This window comes from Hemiscyllium ocellatum, chromosome 34, assembly GCF_020745735.1.
Source record: "Hemiscyllium ocellatum isolate sHemOce1 chromosome 34, sHemOce1.pat.X.cur, whole genome shotgun sequence".
NCBI classification, from domain to species: domain Eukaryota; kingdom Metazoa; phylum Chordata; class Chondrichthyes; order Orectolobiformes; family Hemiscylliidae; genus Hemiscyllium; species Hemiscyllium ocellatum.
The window spans coordinates 17,104,459-17,122,655 of record NC_083434.1 but is presented as its reverse complement, the minus strand read 5'-3'; the positions used below and the strand labels follow the sequence as shown (position 1 = coordinate 17,122,655).

General features: G+C 40.3%; 1 protein-coding gene across 2 annotated transcripts in view; it reads right to left on the bottom strand.

Moving 5' to 3' along the window:
• Positions 1 to 18,197, bottom strand: part of anln (anillin, actin binding protein) — a 100,182-nt gene that overhangs the window by 43,910 nt on the left and 38,075 nt on the right. For both annotated transcript variants that reach the window (XM_060850058.1, XM_060850059.1), the window contains exons 9-10: positions 12,948 to 13,082; positions 2,974 to 3,230 (exon numbers count right to left, since the gene is read on the bottom strand). In XM_060850058.1, the coding sequence (XP_060706041.1) occupies positions 2,974 to 3,230; positions 12,948 to 13,082 (392 nt within the window). The remainder of the gene's footprint in view (positions 1 to 2,973; positions 3,231 to 12,947; positions 13,083 to 18,197) is intronic.

Genomic DNA, 18,197 nt, shown 5'->3' with positions numbered 1-18,197 from the left:
GGTGAGATGTGAAGAGTCCTACTGAAACCTATGAAATCCTAACAGGATTAGAAAAGATACACACAGGAAGGATGTTTCTGAAGACCGGGAAACCCAGAAACATGGGTCACAATCAGAGAGTCTCTGACTCTATGATCATGAGGTGACCTTATATTTTGCATTCCTCAGATTACAAACACATCTGGTTTCATTAAGACCATTTCTTAAAATGTTAGATTTAATACATTACACCACTTCCACTCAGAAAAGACTGAAGTACAAGAACAACCTCGATTAGCTGAACATTAATTATCCAAATTTCGGATTATCCGAACAGGATCTCAAGGTCCCATAAAAAAAGTTATCCAAACAATCAGTTCTCCAAACAAAATACTCCCTTCTCATCTCGCTCAGACAATCGAGGTTCTTCTGTATAAGATTTATTTTACAGGACCCACCAGTACTTGAAACTAAGTGTTTAAAGCTGAAAAATCTAATTGTTGTGTAAGGACATCAAGAAGATGAAGTTTTAAACTAGTTTTCATATAAATTAAGATAGTATGCTAAAGAGATCAAACCCTCAAGTGCGTTTCAAACACAAAGTGATTGAGAATGGAGTGGAATGGTGTGGTGGATTGAAATAAAAACAAAAAAAATAAAACCAGGAACAAAAAAAAACAAAGAAAATTACAGCCCTCCAAGCCTGTGCCGATCGAGATCCTCTATCGAAATCTGTCACCTATTTTCTAAGGATCTGTATCTCTCTGCTCCCTGCCCATTCACGTATCTGTCTAGAAACATCAGGGCTACACGTTGACTCAGTGGTTAGCGCTGCTACCTCACAGTACCAGGGACCCGGGTTTGATTGCAGCCTTGGGCGATTGTCTGCGTGGAGTGTGCACGTTCTCCCTGTGTTTGTGTGGGTTTCTTCCAGGTGCTCCAGTTTCCTCCCACAATCCAAAGATGTGCAGGTTAGGTTAATTAGCCATGCTAAATTGCCCATAGCATATATTTACTCCTGGCTAATAACCTAGAGTGGGGAATGGGTTTGGGTGGGTTGCTCTTTGGAAGAACAGTGTGGACTTGTTGGGCCGAAGGGCCTGTTTTCACACTGGAGGGATTTTAATTCTAATTCTAATCTTAAATGACACACCTCCGCTGGCAATATGTTCCAGGCACCCATCACCCTCTGCGTAACGAAATTTCCACGCATTGCTCCTTTAAACATTTCCCCTCTCGCTTTGAACTCGTGACCCCTAGTAATGGTGTCCCCCTGTCTGGGAAAAAGCTTCTTCTATCTACCCTGTCCATACTTACCATGATTTTTTAGACCTCAATCAGGTTCTCCCCCCTCAACCTCAATCTTTCTAATGAAAATAGTTCTAATCTACTCAACCTCTCTTCATAGCTAGCACCCTCCATACTAGGCAACATCTTGGTGAACCTCTCCAAAACATCCACATCCTTCTGGTAATGTGGCGACCAGAACGGTACACAGTATTCCAAATGTAGCTGAACCAAAGTCTTATACAATGTAACATGACCTGCCAACTCAAATGCTCAATGCCCCGCCCAATGAAGGAAAGAATGCCGTATGCCTTCTTGACCACTCTATTGACCTGCGTTGCCACCTTCAGGGTACAATGAAAGTGGCAATATAAGGAAATTTAGTACTATGTGTAATTTTGGTCAATAGCAATGCAGATAACATATCAAGTTTGTTGTCGAGAGTGTGGTGCTGGAAAAGCACAACAGGTCAGGCAGCATCCGAGGAGCAGGAAAATCGAAATTTCAGGCAAAAGCCCTTCATCAGGAATCAGAAAGATTCCCGATTAAGAGCTTTTGTCCGAAACGTCAATTTTCCTGCTCTTCCGATGCTACTAGGCCTGTTGTGCTTTACCAGCACCACACTCTTGATTCTGAACTTCAGTATCTGCAGTACTCACTTTCGCCTATATCAAGTTTGTGCTTCTGCAATAAGCAAAATGACCAAATAATGTGTGGTCGGATTGATTGGTAAATTAACATTAGTACTGTAATTAGGAAAATTTGGTGATTCTTTGAAAAACGTGTTGCCTTTTTTAAAAATATCCCAAAATGTACAATGAGGCTTTGGTTTAATTTTTCAAACATAAGACAGCACCTCTGACAATGCGGCATTGGAGTATCAACATAGATCTTGAGCTAAATTACTGAAGCAGGGTTTAAACCCAATTTAGGATTTAATCAAATGCACTGCTATGACAGGAAAGCTGACAGGAAAGTAAGTGGCCAGAGTAACTTACTTTTGAAATTATAAAGATTGGAGAAACTAGGGATCTAATAAAAGTTGTTTGATATGCTTATGAGGTTTTGATGAGGTATATCAGAAATTATCTATACCAGTTGGGGAATTAGCAACTGCAAACATGAATTTAAGGTTATTTGCAAAAAATAAAGAAAAAGGTCTGTTAGACTGTCATGTCATGAAGAAGTGTGATGGAAGCATATCTTTCAGAGAAGTAGTTGATAAATACGTGGCAAAGAAAGATTCAAAACATAAGGGGAAGGCCAGGTAAATGTGGTCAATTGCTTAGCTTTGTCAAAGCACCATTGCAAACAAACGTCTAACAAATTTTCTTAATTTTTGTTGCACACATTTTTAGTATTCACAAGTCTTTTAATGCGAACTTGGAAATGTTACATTGTTGCATTCAGCAGTGCTCTTCCACAACTACAGCCAAGTTACATTATTAGGACACAGCATAGTGTCTTTTTTTGGACTGGGGTGGTGAGGGGTGGTGTGGTGTGGTTTGGAGTGTAGCAATGACATAATTAAGCAGTATCGAGTACTCACATGAAGGCAACAAATACCTAACTAGACAAAGCTTGTTTCAGTTTTCACCAATAACATTGCTTACTTTGATGAGCTTACAAATTTGCCTGAAGAGATGGGGATTTAAAAAAAAATCCCAGATCCATAAAGAGACAGAATCCTACAAATCTAAATCTCACCTCTGGGTTTGTGACAGCATCAACTGTTTCTACCAATGGAGCAAGTAGTGACATTGAGGATATGTTCAGTTCATCATTTTTCTCCTCCATTTCACTTTCGATTTCATTTTTGCAGTCTTTTCTTTCATCCGATTCTTCATCCCCATATTCTTCTTCTTCCAATACCCCATCAAATAATTCATTAATGACCTCCAAACTGTTAATTTCTTCATCATTGTCAACGTTCATCTCAACTACACATGCCGCTTCAGCTTTATCTGCCAGAAACACATCAATTCAAATTAATTGTTATTCAATCTTGGTTTTCAAACATCAAATTACATGATACACACAAACACCTCTATCCTACTCCAACAAATGCTTCAGTGATTTCCAGAAAACCATATATTTTATTACCTACTACACCAGCTAACATTATGATTGGAGTACGGTTGCCAGTGTTACCACTTTACGACCAACAAACATACTTTCTTTTTCTACCAATTTGATTAAATTCAAAAAACTTACAACCAAAGATGAAGCAATGGTTGGCCAAACTATACTATCATCCACTTCTGAGCTCCAGGGGCCACATAAGGTTCATGAGGACTTTAAAGAAATCAATAAAGAACTCAAGCAGGGAATTAGGAGAACAAAGAGGAGCCATGAAATGACCTTGACAGGTAGGGTTAAAGACAATCCCAAGGCATTCTATACATACATTAAAACAACAGGATAGCTAAGAAGAAGGTAGGACCACAAGGATAAAAGAGGGAATGTGTGCTTGGAAGCAGAGAATGTTTGCAAGATCCTAAATGAGAACTTTGCGTCAATATTTACCCAGGAGAAGGATATAGAGGATAGTGAGATTTGTGTGGAGCATGCCAATATGCTAGGGTGTTGTGAGATCAAGAAAGAAGGTGTGTTGGGTCTCTTGAACAGCAATAAGGTGGATAAGTCCCCAGGGCCCAATGGCATCGAACCCAAGTTTATTCAGAGAGGTAAGAGAGGAGATTGCAGGGGCATTGACCAAGATCTTTGTATCCTTGCTAGCTTCTGGAGAGGTCCCAGAGGACTGGTGAATAGCTAATGTTGTTCCTCTATTCAAGGAAGGAAATGAAGATGATCCAAGAAACTAAAGAATGGCGAGTCTCACATCAGTGGTTGGGAAGCTATTGGACAGAATTCTTAGGGATAGGATTAACATGAATTTGGAAAAGCATGGCCTAATTAGGGACAATCAGGAACTTGGATAAAAATGTAAATTGATGGGTTAATAAGTTTGTAGACAATACAAAGATCAGCGGAGTTATGGATAGTGCAGTAGGTTGTCAAAGGATATAGCAGGATATAGATCATTTGCAGATATGGGCAGAGAAATGGCAGATGGAGTTTAATCCAGGTAAGCACATGATGCTGCACTTTGGGAGATCAGAGCTTAAGGAAAAGTATAGAGTTAGTGACAGGGCCCTAAACATACTTGATGCAGAGGGATCTTGGGGTTCAAGTCCATAGCTCCCTGAAAGTGGCCAAACAGGTAGATAGGATAGTAAAGGTAGTGTATGGCATGCTTGCCTTTATTGATTGGGGAACGGAGTACAAGAATCAGGATGTCATGTTGCAGCTTTATAAAAATTCAATTAGGCTACATTGAGTATTATGATCAATTCTGGTCACCACGTCACAGCAAGGATGTGGAGGCTTTAAGAAAAGGTGCAGAAGAGGTTTATTGGTAGTTTCCTGGATAAGAGGGTATGAACTATAAGGAGAGGCATGAAAAATTAGGATTGTTGTCTTTGGAGTGGCAGAGGCTGAGGGGAGATTTAGTAAAAGTCTATAAAATTATGAAATGCATAGATATGGTGGACAGTCAGAATCTTTTTCCTGATATTGAAGTGCCTAAAAATAGGGAGCATGCATTTAAGGTTAGAAGGGGAAGGTTCAAAGGACATGTGAGGGGTGAATTGTTTTTATACAAAAAAAAGGAAGGAGTCTGGATCAGGCTGTCAGGGTTGGTAGTGCAGGTAGATACAATAGGGGTGTTTAGATATGCAAGGAATGGAGGGATATGGACCAAGGGCAGCCAGAATGGATTAGTTTAATCTGGCCTCATTTTTCATGACATCATGAGCCAAAGGACCCGTTCCGTGCTGTACAGTTCAGTGTTCTATCAAATATATATTAAGGCATGTATTTGAATTGCATAGCTTGCTACACAAGTATTCAAAAATTCTAATGCAACAGTTTTACATTTTTGTTTAAGAATTGACAATTCATAAACATAATAAAATATTACAGGTCACTTAGAAAGAGCAAGATCAATAACTATATCAGGACGACCAATAGTTTAGCCAGAACTATGTTTTAAAAAGCATCTTACAAGGAGAGAGAAGTAGAGGGGTTAGGCAGAGAATTTAAATTCATTCTTGGGATGTGACCATCACTGGGAAGGTCAGTATTTCGAATGGTCTTTGACAAGGTGCTGTTGAGTTGCCATCCAGAACTGCTGTAATCCATATGGTGCAGGTACACAAACAGTGTACAAGACAAAGTAGCCAGATTGGGAGTTTATGCAGATACACAACTGCACAAACTCCCAATCTGGTTATCTTGTCTAATGTGAAGATTCTCAGCACTGCTGCTCCTCTGGGCAAACAGTATTCCATCACTTCCCTAAATTGCATCATGTAGATGGTCAATAGGCTTTGGGGGAAATCAGAAATCCCAGAGACCTCAACCTCTGAACTGCTATTACAACTATAGCATTAATATGACTGGTCCATTTGTGGACTGGATGATGTTGATGGTTGCATCTTCAGTGATGGGTAATACTGCTGAGCCTTAAGGCGATATATTTAGATTATTACTTGCTTGAGATAGTCATTGCCTGGCACTTGTCCAGGAGAGGTCATTCAATGCATTTCTCACTGAAGATGATTACAAATGCTTGTGTGATGCAATGTTACTTGCCACATATCAGCTAGAGACTTTATTAGACCTTTACTTAGGTCTTTATTGCATGCTGACATTGATTACCTCCGCCTCTGAGGAATTACAAGTGGTCCTGAATACTGTGCAATCATCAGTGAGTATCTTTTTTTTTGATATTACGTTGGAGAGAAGATAATTTTTGAAGGAGTGGAAGAATGTTTGCCCTCAAACACAATTCTGAAGAACTCTGGCAATGCTGTGCTGGGATTGAGATGATTAGTATCTAACAACCACAGCCAAACATCCTTTGTGCTAGGTAAGTTTCCTATGACTGGACAGGAACTCTGTCCACCCCCAAACACCACCATCATCAACCCTTACCTATTCCTTGTGACTTAATTTTGCTAGGGTTCTTAGTATCAAAGACAGCCAGTTTAAGACAAGGTGATATAGGTGAAGAAGTAGGTGATTCAGCCAATCGAGTTTGCTCTGCCATTTACTCAGATCATGGCAGATCAGATAGTCCTCAACTCCGTTGCCCTGCCTTTTTGTCACATATTTTAAAATCAATAAGGGAGTCCAAATTTATCTTAGATTTGAATATACTTCATGACCCGGCTAAATAGCCTCTGTAGTTAAGAATTTGAACAATTCACAACCCAGAGAGAATGAGTCTTCTTCTGTCAAATATGACTGCGCTTATTCTGAGATTATGCCATCTAGATCTACATGCCTTCTCATTGTTCTAATATTCCAACAACTACAGCCCAATCTATTCAACCTCTGTTCATAAGATAGTCCCTCCATACTGGTATCAGCCTACTGAACGTTCTCTGGACTGCTCCAAATTCCAATACACCTTTCCTAGATAAGGTGTCCAATATTGTTCACACCATCTTAGCTGAGGTCTGACTTGTGCCTTCTATAGCAAAACATTTATATTCCATTCCCTCTGAAATAGTGATGTGGAGATGCCAGAGTTGGACAAAGTCCGAAGTCACGTGGCACCAGGTTATAGTCCAATAGGTTTAATTGAAATTACAAGCTTTCTAAGTGCTGCTCGTATCAGGTTCACCTGATGTGTGACTTCTGACTCTGAAATAAAGGCCAACATTCCATTTTGTGACGCATGGGATTGGACCCCCAAATCCCTCTTCTGTAGTCTTTTTCCATTTAAAAGATATTCACCTCCTGTATTCTTCCTGCCAAGGTGTATATTCTCACATTTCCCCACATTCTATTCCATCATCCAGGTTTTTGCCTGCTCACTTAACTGTCTGCAGGTACATCCCTCTGCAGATTGTCATCCTTGCCACTCATGTTCCCACTCAGTTTTGTGTGATCTGCAAACTTGGCTGGAGTACATTCATTTACCTCATTCGAGTTAATATACATTGTAAATAATTGTGATCCCAGCACTGATTCCTGTCGCACACCACTTGAAACTGGATCCAATTCTAAAACTAGTGTCTATTTCCCACTCTATTAGTTAACCAATTCTGTATCTACGCTAATATACTATCCACAGCACCTTGGGCTCTTATCTTACAAAGTAGCATAATATGTGGTAGTTTAAACACTTTCTGAAAATCCATTTTACTTCTTACCTAAAAGAATTCTAGTAAACTTGTCTGACATGATTTCCCCTTCATGAAGTTACAATTATATTATGCATTTCTAAACGCTCTGTTACATCTTTTATAATGACTAATATTTTTCCAATATCAGGGGAAAATCAAGGGAACTGGCCACTATTTCTATAGCCACCTCCTTTATATCCTAGGATGCATTCCATCAGGTTCAGGGGACCCATCAATCTTTAGACCTATTAGCTTGCCCAGCAAGTTTACTCTAGTGATAGTCATTGTATTTATTTCCTCTCCTGCTTTTTCCCCGTTGAATGTTTAACAATTTACAGATGCTCTTAATGTCTTCTACTGTAAAGACTGATGCAAAGCACTTATTCAATTCTACCATTTCCCGGTTCCCTGTTATTATTATTTCCTCAACTTCATTTTCTAAGAGCCCTACACTCACTTTGGCTTCTCTCTTCCTTTTTATACATTTGAAGGAGCTCTTCCTGTTCATTTTGATATTATTTACACGTTTACCTTCAAAGTTTATTTTCTTCCTCATTTTGTTTTGAGTTGCCTTATGTCTGTTTTTCAAAGGTTTCTAATCCTCTGGCTTATTGTAAATATTGTAATTGTACCATCCTCCATCACTTCCTCTGACAGCTCTTTCCACACACGCACCACTCTTTACGTGAAGAAGTTGCCCCTCAGATCCCTTTTAAATCTTGCCCCTCTCACCCTAACCTATGCCCTCTACTTCTGGACTCCCCCACCCCAGGGAATAGACAGTGTCTATTTACCCTACCCATGCCCCTTATGATTTTATAATCCAAAAGGTCACCTCTCAGCCTCTGACGCTCCAGGGAAACAGCCTCAGCCTATCCAGATAGCTCAAACCCTCCAACCCTGTCAACATACTTGTAAATCTGTTCTGAACCCTTTCAAGGTTCACAACATCCTTCCTATACGAGGGACACCAGAATTCCGCACAATATTCCCGATATGCTGACATGTCTTGGAAAGAGCTTACTTTAAATAAATTCTCCCAGTTCAGGTTTTTTTTTCCCAGTTTGATTTGTTTTAGCATGTAGTCAGAAGCTGTTGGTAACTGTTGAGAAGCTATTACTGCAAAAAAGGCTACGTGCTTCAACAGATGTTTCTTCGGAGAAAGTGAGGACTGCAGAGTCGAGATTGTGATGTTAGAAAAGCACAGCAGGTCAGGCAGCATCCAAGGAGCAGCAGAATCAATGCTTTGGGCATAAGCCCTTCATCAGGGTTTATGCCTAAAACTTATTTTATCTTGCTCCTCAGATGCTGCCTGACTTGCTGTGCTTTTCCAGCACCACACTTTCAACAAATGTTTCCTGCCTGACTCTTCTCCTCTCTGCAATCTCTCCTGCCTATAAGAAGCTGAGTTTGAATTTATCATTTGTCAAGGAGTGCTTTTGGTATTGGAACAGCTCATTCGTTAAGTTGCTATATCGACTTGGAGAGACTAGGACCCAAGGGCATTGCCTCAGAATGAAGGCATGACCCTATAGAACTGAAATGAGGAATTTCTTCAGCCAGAGGTTAGTTAATCTGTGCACCTTGGATTCCGCAGCCTTCTGCCATACTAAGTCATTAAGTATCTTTAAGATAGAAATAGATAGGTCCTTGATTAGTAAGGGAATCTAGAGTTATGGGAGAGTGCAGGATAATGGGGTGGGGAAACTTATCAGTCATGATCCAATTGTGGAGAAGACTTGATGGTCTGAATGGCCTAATTATGCTCCAAAATCTTATGGTCTTATTAATGGTGACATTAATTCATCTACTTTGTTCCAAGTACTACGTTCCAACTACTGTGCACATTCAAGAAAAGAGTCATTTTAACTATTATTTCTCCTATTGACCTACTTACTGCGGTTTTTCGAAGTTTGCAATCTCTGTCCTTCCTCTCCCACTTTGGGTATCTTTATCAAAATAATTGCCCTGCAATTCTGCCAAATCCTCTTGTTTTGCGAACCTACATTTCCCCTCTTCCAAACCTTCAACACCATCCCCCCACCCAAATTAGTTTAAAGGTTTTTCTACAAGCCTAGTTATTTGATTTGCCATGTCATGGGTCTCAACATTATTGAAGTGAAGACCATCCCACCAAACCAGCTCATTTCTATCCTCGTACTGGTGCCAGTGCCTTATGAACTGAAAGACATTCCACCAACAGCAACCTGAGCTATATAATTAACTCTTTCAGTTTGCCCATGGCTCAAGTAGTAACACAGAAATTACATTGGAGAGTTCCGATTTTTAATTTGGCTCCTGACTGTTCAAAGCCTTATTGCAAAACCACCTTTCTTGACCAACTAATGTCATGACTACCAACTTGGACAATGACTACTCAATTCCCTTCCTGTCCTTTCGAAGTTCTTTTCCAGCTCCAAGGAGATGTCTTTAATCCCGACACCAGGCAAGCAAGATAACCGACAGGACTCCCACTCAGCTGTGGAGAACAGCTTCAATCTCTTAATTGCACGGTCCATGACCATAACTATGCTCCTATTACCTTTCCCCACTTGAATGGCTCCCTCTACCAAGGTGTTTTCAGCTCACTTCTTGAATTCAGCCTTTTTTTCATATTTGGACCAAGTCCATAATATGGTCTGCAGTTGTTTGGCTCTGGCAGAAGCCAAACTGAGCAACAGTGAGCAGGTTATTGTTGAGTAAGTGCTCCTTGATATCATATCAACAATACCTTCCATCAAACCGATCAAGAGTAGACTTAAGGGACAGTGGTTGGATTGGATTGGATTGTATTGATTCTGCTTATGATCGACAGATTTGTCTTTTTTTTTCCCCAGGGAGGACAGATTTGGAAAGTTGCCTGGGTTGTAGTTGTAATGTACACCTTATCTAAGGACATATCTAGTTCTTGATTTCAATCTTCACTGTTATAGTGAGGATCCATAGTTCAAAATTATTTGCTATATCAAAACAAAAAAAGCAGACGGTAGAGGATATCAGGTGGCACGAATAGATTTGACTGAATACTCAAAGTTTGGGAGAAGATTTGTAGCTCGGGTGCTCGTTGTCGTGGTTCTGTTCGCCGAGCTGGGAATTTGTGTTGCAGACGTTTCGTCCCCTGTCTAGGTGACATCCTCAGTGCTTGGGAGCCTCCTGTGAAACGCTGCTGTGATCTTTCCTCTGACAAATGCCAGAGGAAAGATCACAGAAGTGCTTCTCAGGAGGCTCCCAAGCACTGAGGATGTCATTTAGACAGGGGATGAAACGTCTGCAACACTTGACTGAATACTGCAAGAATACGGTGGACCTCAAAATGAGACAGAGTTGACACATCTATTCAGTATTTCAGCTTTGCCTTTATCACTGATGTATTAGATTCGCAAATCACTGTGGATGAGGTTACTTTTTGCAACCTTGTCTAGTTAATTGTCAGATTGTCTACCACTATTCATGACTGGACATGGCAGAGGTTAGATCTAAAGTCAATTCGTGGAGGACTGTTTGGCTGTCTGTAACTGGTTCTCAATTTTTGGTCAAATCTCAATTTTACAAAGATTTTGTAGCGACTTCGCCACTTGCGGAACTTGTGTCAATGCTGGGTGGTCCACCTTGTTTTATTATTTGATTTTGATAGCAGATCACTAGGTCACTTCATAAAGCAATTAAGAGGGAGCCATATTGTGGGTGCAGACCCATGTGAAAGCTAAATCAGCCACGGAGAGCAGACTTCTTCTCATTGGTTATGTAGTTGGATTTTTACAACAATCTGGTAATTATAGAAGAGTAAAATTTATGCCAGATTAGGTAATCAAATAAATAATTGAATTTCTCCAACTGCTACGATTAGATCAAATTTTGCTAGCCCTATAACATTACTACTGTTCTACAGTTGAGTGAGATGGGTGTAGATTTGGGAGAGGCTGGGGAATTCAAAGTCTCCATTCCCAAATTCTATCCCAAGAGGACTACAGTATATGCATTTAAGGATGTCAACCAACCTGATATGGTTGAGTTATTGTTTTTTTTCTACACTCAAGGTTCATATGTAAAACAATAGCTACTTAGGAAAAATTAGTGTAAAGTAAATGAGTCAACATTTCCAAAAAGGGAAAGGCTGAGGAGACAGGAGCATTATTTAAATTAATCAGCTGCTGCATCATTATACTAAAGTTCCTATATTACCATGCTCATTTAGCAGCTTTAATATAAAAGAAATTAAACAACCATCAAACCATCTTCTAATATTAAAGGAAAACAGTTGGGGTCCATTAAAACACATTAATAACTGGTTAACTTCAGTCTTTCGGTCCTGTTTACCTGCCTTACTAAATACGGAGTTAATTTTAATGTATAATATTAAAAATATGGATTAAGATTTCAGTTTTAGGCAACAATGTTCAACTTATTTAACTTCCCTCCTAATTCAAGACGATGATTTGACTGCTTGGCAGAAACAAATTGAGTAGCTAAGATCAATTATAAAGGGGTGGTAGCGGCATTGTCGTAATTGGGCAAGTAATCCAGAAAAAGTTAATGTTTGGGGTCATAGGTTCAAATTCCACCAGGGCAGATGGTGAAATTTATAACCGCCAAAGCTCCTTAGGAAAGGAATGAATCATCCTTTTCTGGTCTTTCCTACATGCAACTCCAGACCCAGAGCAATGTGGTTGACTCTTATCTGCCTTCTAAAATGCCCATAGCAAGCCAGAGATCAAGGAGAAATAGGGATAGGCATTAAAAATTAGCCCAGCCAAGACACTCACATTCCATGAATAAAAACAGAAAAATTCCACTCAAGTGTGGTCCAGTGGTAAACTATTTTTACGTGGCACAAAATTTGCATATAATAAACACAGAGAAAGATGAACTACTTGGGAAGTGTTGGAGGTAAAATCCATGGAACCATGCAACTGCAATGCAGTTCTGGTGTCCTACCTAATATGTAGCACTCAGCCAACCTAAAAAAGATCAAGTGATCATTATCCCAGTGCTGTTCATGGAACCTTATAGTGTACGCATGGGCTGCCACATATAGTAAAAAAAATTCTCACACGGTAAAGCATTTGGGACACAAGTTGTGAAAAGCAGTTTGTAAGTGTTTTTTTCTTGCACTATCTCACTCTAACGAAACCATTTGGAGTCTTGCGTGCAATTCTGAAATCTACATTATAGATTCCAGATGTGTTTTAAGTCATCAGCTGCTGCATCATTATACTACTAAAGTTCCCATATTATGATGCTCGTGAAGCGGGTGCAGAGGAAATTTACCAGAATGCTGCCTCGGCTGTACGGTTTTAGTCACAAAGCAAAAATTAGATAAACCAAGTTTGTTTTCTTTGGAGCACAGGCGACTGAGGGAGGACATGATTGAGATGTATGAAATTATGAGGAGCACAAACAGGGTAATAGGAAGAAACCTTCCCCTTGTAATCAGCAGACAAAGTACTATCACGATATGAAGAAACACAGATGGTATAAACTCACCAGTATTTCTTTCATCATCACCCTTTTCTCCATTCCTTGGCGCATTCTCTGTGACATTCAGTTGTTCAGAGACGAAAGTAACCTTTTTTAAAGGACTATTTGAAACCTCCTTCGAATTTTGTCCACAAGAAGCAACTATTAAAATTAAACAAAAATGTACTGAAATCCAAATACAGGCACAAAACCTCTAGCTAGTTTAAATATCAGTAAAATCCAGAGGTTCAGCTAAGTCAAGTAACAAGTTCGACTGATTTTTCCCACCCCACCTTGTTGTCTGACTTCACAAACTATCCATAGCAAACAAGATGGGGGAAACAATTTCAGATTCAAGGTAATTGGCAAAAGAACCGGATAATGCAGGAGATCCTTTTGCAAATGCTATTTGTTAAAATCTGGAATGCACTAACTTTCAAATGGAAACTGAACTTGAAAGAGAAAAAAATAAATACAGATATAGGAAAGTGTGGCTCATTAGATAGCTCCTCCAAAAGGGTGGCTTAGCCTTGATGGGGTGAATAACCTTCTACTCTGTTGTATGAATCCATTGCTTTGCTACTGAAGCACGAGAAAGTATGGCTCCTTATTTCAAGGAGCAGATTACCATTTCTTGACAGAGTACTTCTCAAAGACTGGTGAATGTGATACTTAATATTGTGTGCATACAAAGTTTTATCATTCTTTATAACAACACAAAAAGCTAATTCTGTTTTTGCACAATTTGGATTGCTTAAAAAGGTTTCCAAGTCTAGATGCATTGATTTCACATTTATTTTTGAATATACAGATTATAAGCGTCAAAATCACTAGTTACAAGGGGAATTGCTTCTACATTCTGATGTAGTCTACCTTGCAAGCTCATAAATCTAGTTTTATCTTGAACAAGATAGTGGCATCATCACTAGAATATTAACTCAAACTCAACAAACATTCTGGGGATTTGGATTCGAATCCTGCCATGGCAAATGGTGGAATTGGTAGCAGCACAGCGGTATACAGTTGGCAGGGAATTGCCTTGGGAATCCTCAACATCGACACCAGACTCCATGAAGTTTCATGACTTCAGGTTAAACAAGGGCAAAGAAACCTTCTGCTGACTACCAAGTACCATCCTCCTTTAGCTGATGAATCAGTACTCGTCCATAGTGTCCAAGGCTTGGAGGAAGCACTGAGGTTGGCAAGGGTGCAAAGCGTACTCTGGGTGTGGGACTTCAATGTCCTCCACCAAGAGTGGCTCAGCAGCAGCACTACTGATCAAGCTGGTTGGGTCCTAGAGGACATAGCTGAGACACTAGGTCTGCAGGAGGTATTGAGGGAACCAATAAGAGGGACAAACATCTTTACCAGCTTCAGATACACCTGTCCATGATAAGAATGACTACTGCAGAGTCATTGTGAAGACAAATTCCCACCTTCACACAGAATGCCCTCCCTCCATGTTGTATAGCAGTATCACCTTGTTAAATGTGACAAACTTCAAACAAATCTAGCAAGTCAAAACTAGACATCCATGAGGTGCAATGGACCACCAACAGCAGCAGAAATTATTCCAGCACAATTTTCAAACTCATGACCTGGCAGATCCCTTGCTCAACCACCATCAAGCCAGGAGATCAGCTCAGCAGGTCTGGTAGCATCTGTGGAGAGCACATTTCTGAAGCGCGGTCACTTGATCTAAAGCATTTACTCTTTTTCACCACAGATGCTGCCAGACATGTTGATTTTTCCAGCAGTTGCTGCTTTTGATTCTGATTTCCAACATCTGCAGTTCTTTGGTTTTTTTTTAAGCCATGGAATCAACCCTGGTTCAAAGGCAGGAGGGTATATCAGGAGCAGTACCAGGCATACCTACAAATGAGGTGTCAACCTTGTGAAACCACCAAACAAGAGGACTTGCATGCCAAACAGCACAAGCAGCAAGGGATGGACAAAGCTAAGGAATTCCACAATCAATGGATCAGATCTAAACTCTCCAGACCTGCCACATCCAGTCATGAATATTAGTGGACAAATAAACAATTCACTAGAAGAGAAGCCTTCGCAAATATCCCTACCTTTGACGATGGAAAAGGCCAAAACTCCAGTGCAAAAGATAAGGCTGAAACAATCACTACAATCTTCAGCCTGAAGCACTGAGGGGGTGATTCATCTCGGCCTCTCCCACAGATTCCAGTCTTCAGCCAATTCAATTCACTCTACGTGACATCAAGACAAATGAAAACTGCAAAGATAACGGGTCCTGACAACATTCTGGCAAAAACAGTGCTGAAAACTTGTATTTCAGAACTTGCCACTCCTCTAGCCAAGCTATTCCAATGCGCTTACATCACTGGCATCCATCCGACAATGTGGAAAACTGCCCAGGTATATCCTGTACACAAAAAGCAGAACAAATCCAACCCAGCCAATTACTGCCCCTTTGGTCTACTCTCAATCATCAGTATTGGATAGTATCATCAACAATGCTATCACGCAGCACCTGCTCAGCAACAACCTGCTCGGTGATGCCTCGTCTTGGTTTTGCCAGGACAACGCAGCTGCTGACCTCATTATAGCCTTGATTCAAATATGGACAAAAGAACCAAATTCCAGAGTGCAGGTGAGAGTGACAGCCCTTGACATCACAGGCACATTTCATTGATTGTGGCATTGAGGAGCCTTAGCAAAATCTGCTGGTTAGAGTCATAGGTGACACATAGGAGGATGGTTGTAACTGTTGGAGGCAGTCATTTCAGCACCATGACATCTGTGCAGGAGTTCCTCAGGGCAGTATCCCAAGCCCAAAATCTTAAGCTGCTTCAATGGCTTTCCTTCCATCATACAGTCAATATTGGGGATACTTGCTGATGATTGCACAATGTCCAGCACCATTCGACAATTCCTCAGATAATGAAGGAGTTCACGTTCAAATGCAAGACGATCTGGACAACATCCAAGCTTGGGGCTGAAAAGTGGAATTAACATTTGCACCACACAAACACCAGTCGATAACCATATCCAACAAGAAATAATCAACCAATCCCCTTGACATTCAATGGTGTCATCACTACTGAAGCCCAATTATCCTTGGAGTTAACATTGACTAAAAACTCAACTGGACTCACCACATAAAGACAGTGGTTACAAGAGTAGTTCAAAGGCTAGTAACTCATCACCAGACTCCCAAAAGGGTGAAAGTGAGGACTGCAGATGCTGGAGATTAGAGGCAAAATTAGAATGGTACTGGAAATGCCCAGCAGGTCAGGCAGCATCCGAGGAGCAGGAGAATCGATGCTTCGGGCAGGAGACTCCCAAAGCTTGTCCATCACCTACAAGGCACAAGTGTGATGGAACACTCCCCACCGGCCTGGAAGGGTGCAGCTCCAAAAAACACTCGAGGAGCTTGACACAATCAGGGTCACAGCATCCCGCTTGATTGGCACCACATCCACAAGCATCCATTCCCTCCGTCACTGACACTAAGTAGCAATATAGTAGCAAGATACACTACAGAAATTCACCAAAGATCCTTAGACAGTATCTTCCAAACCCACTACCACCCCCATCTAGAAGAACAAAGACAGCAGATACATGGCACACCACTATCTGCAAGTTTCCCTCCAAGTCACTCACGTACTGATTAGGAAATATACTGCCACTCCTCTACTGTCACTCTGTCAAAATCCTAAAAATCCTTCCAGGGACACTGTGGGTCAACCTACAGTAAGTGTACTACAGCAGTTCAGGAAGGCAACTAGGGACGTGCAATAAATGCTTGTCTGCCAGCGATGCCATGTCCCACATAATTAAAAAAGATTGTCTGAAGCGTGAAGTTCAAACAAATTAAAAGTTGTTGCTGCAGGTGAATGCAATTTTCTGTTAAAATGTTTGAAGAAATTTTATGCACTTATAAAACTAATTTATTGATATTCTCAAATCTCAATATGAAAAGAAAATGAATAAGAGGGTAAAGATTTGAATAATCTTGATAGGTGGTTGAAGCAGAAGAATCAAAAGGATGATTAAACATCTAGCACATGAAACAGAACAACTAGTGAAGTCCCTCTGTGATCAGTGTTGGAATCTTGTTGTTTAAATTAAACACAGATGACTTGGGTGTGGAAAAACAAAATTCTGCATGTTTACAAATAGTACCATACCAGGAGGAGCCTTAAAATAACAGGAAACAGACTAGTCAATCTGAGTTGCTGGGTTCCTATACCAAGAAGTGAGGAACTTTGTTTAATGCTGGCAAATAAAAGCGATGAAATTGGGAAAGGCAACGAACAATGGCACGAGAAGCTAAATGGTACAATTCTATAGGACATGGCTGCAGATAGTTTTGAACATCCTGATGAAAGGGTCCCAATACTGATCCCTGAGGAACTCAATTGCAAACCTTCCTCCAGCCCAAAAAATATTCATTGATCATTACGGTTTCCTACCACAGCAAATTTTGAATCCATGTTGCTATGTTTTATTCAATGATCTACAACTTTCCTCAAACTGTTTTGTGACACTACATCAAACACCTTAGACACCACATCAACAGTGTCACCTTCATCAATCCTTCCTGTTAACTTCTCAAAAAAATGCAAGTTGGTTAAAAATGATCTCCCATTTAGACATGCATATTCCTAATGTAACAACTAATTCCATTCTGAATAATTGTCTCCAGAAGCTTCACCACCACTGAATTCAAACTGACAGGTCAACAATTGCGAGGCTTATCCTTACAACTATTCTTGAATAAGGCAACTGTTTGCGTTTCCTGTCTTCTGGCACTTCTGCAGAATCTAGGGAAGACTGAAAGATTGTGGTCAGTGACCCTGCAACTTCCACTTTCACTTCCTTCAAAATCTTTGGTTGCATCTCATCCAGTCCCAACACCTGGGCAACTTTAAAGTTGCTAGGGTCTATCCAAAACATTTATTTCAGAAAAGAGGGAGATAGAAAACAGACAGCACAGACTAGTTAACCTAAAATCCATCATGGGGATGATTGCTAGAATCTATTATTAAAGTAGTTACACTGGGATACCTACAGAAAACAAAAATCACAATGCAATCACGGAGATGCAATATGGCTTTGTGAAAGGGAAAGCATGCTGCATTAATTTAGGAGAGCTCTTTGAACAAGTAACAAACAGAATCTGTGAATGTGGAGTGCTTATAATTTCAAAAGGATGTGATTAAGTGCCTCAAAAGTACATAAAATAAGAGTTTGTGGTGCAGGGGATGACACATTAGCATGATTAAAGGATTAGTTAGTTAA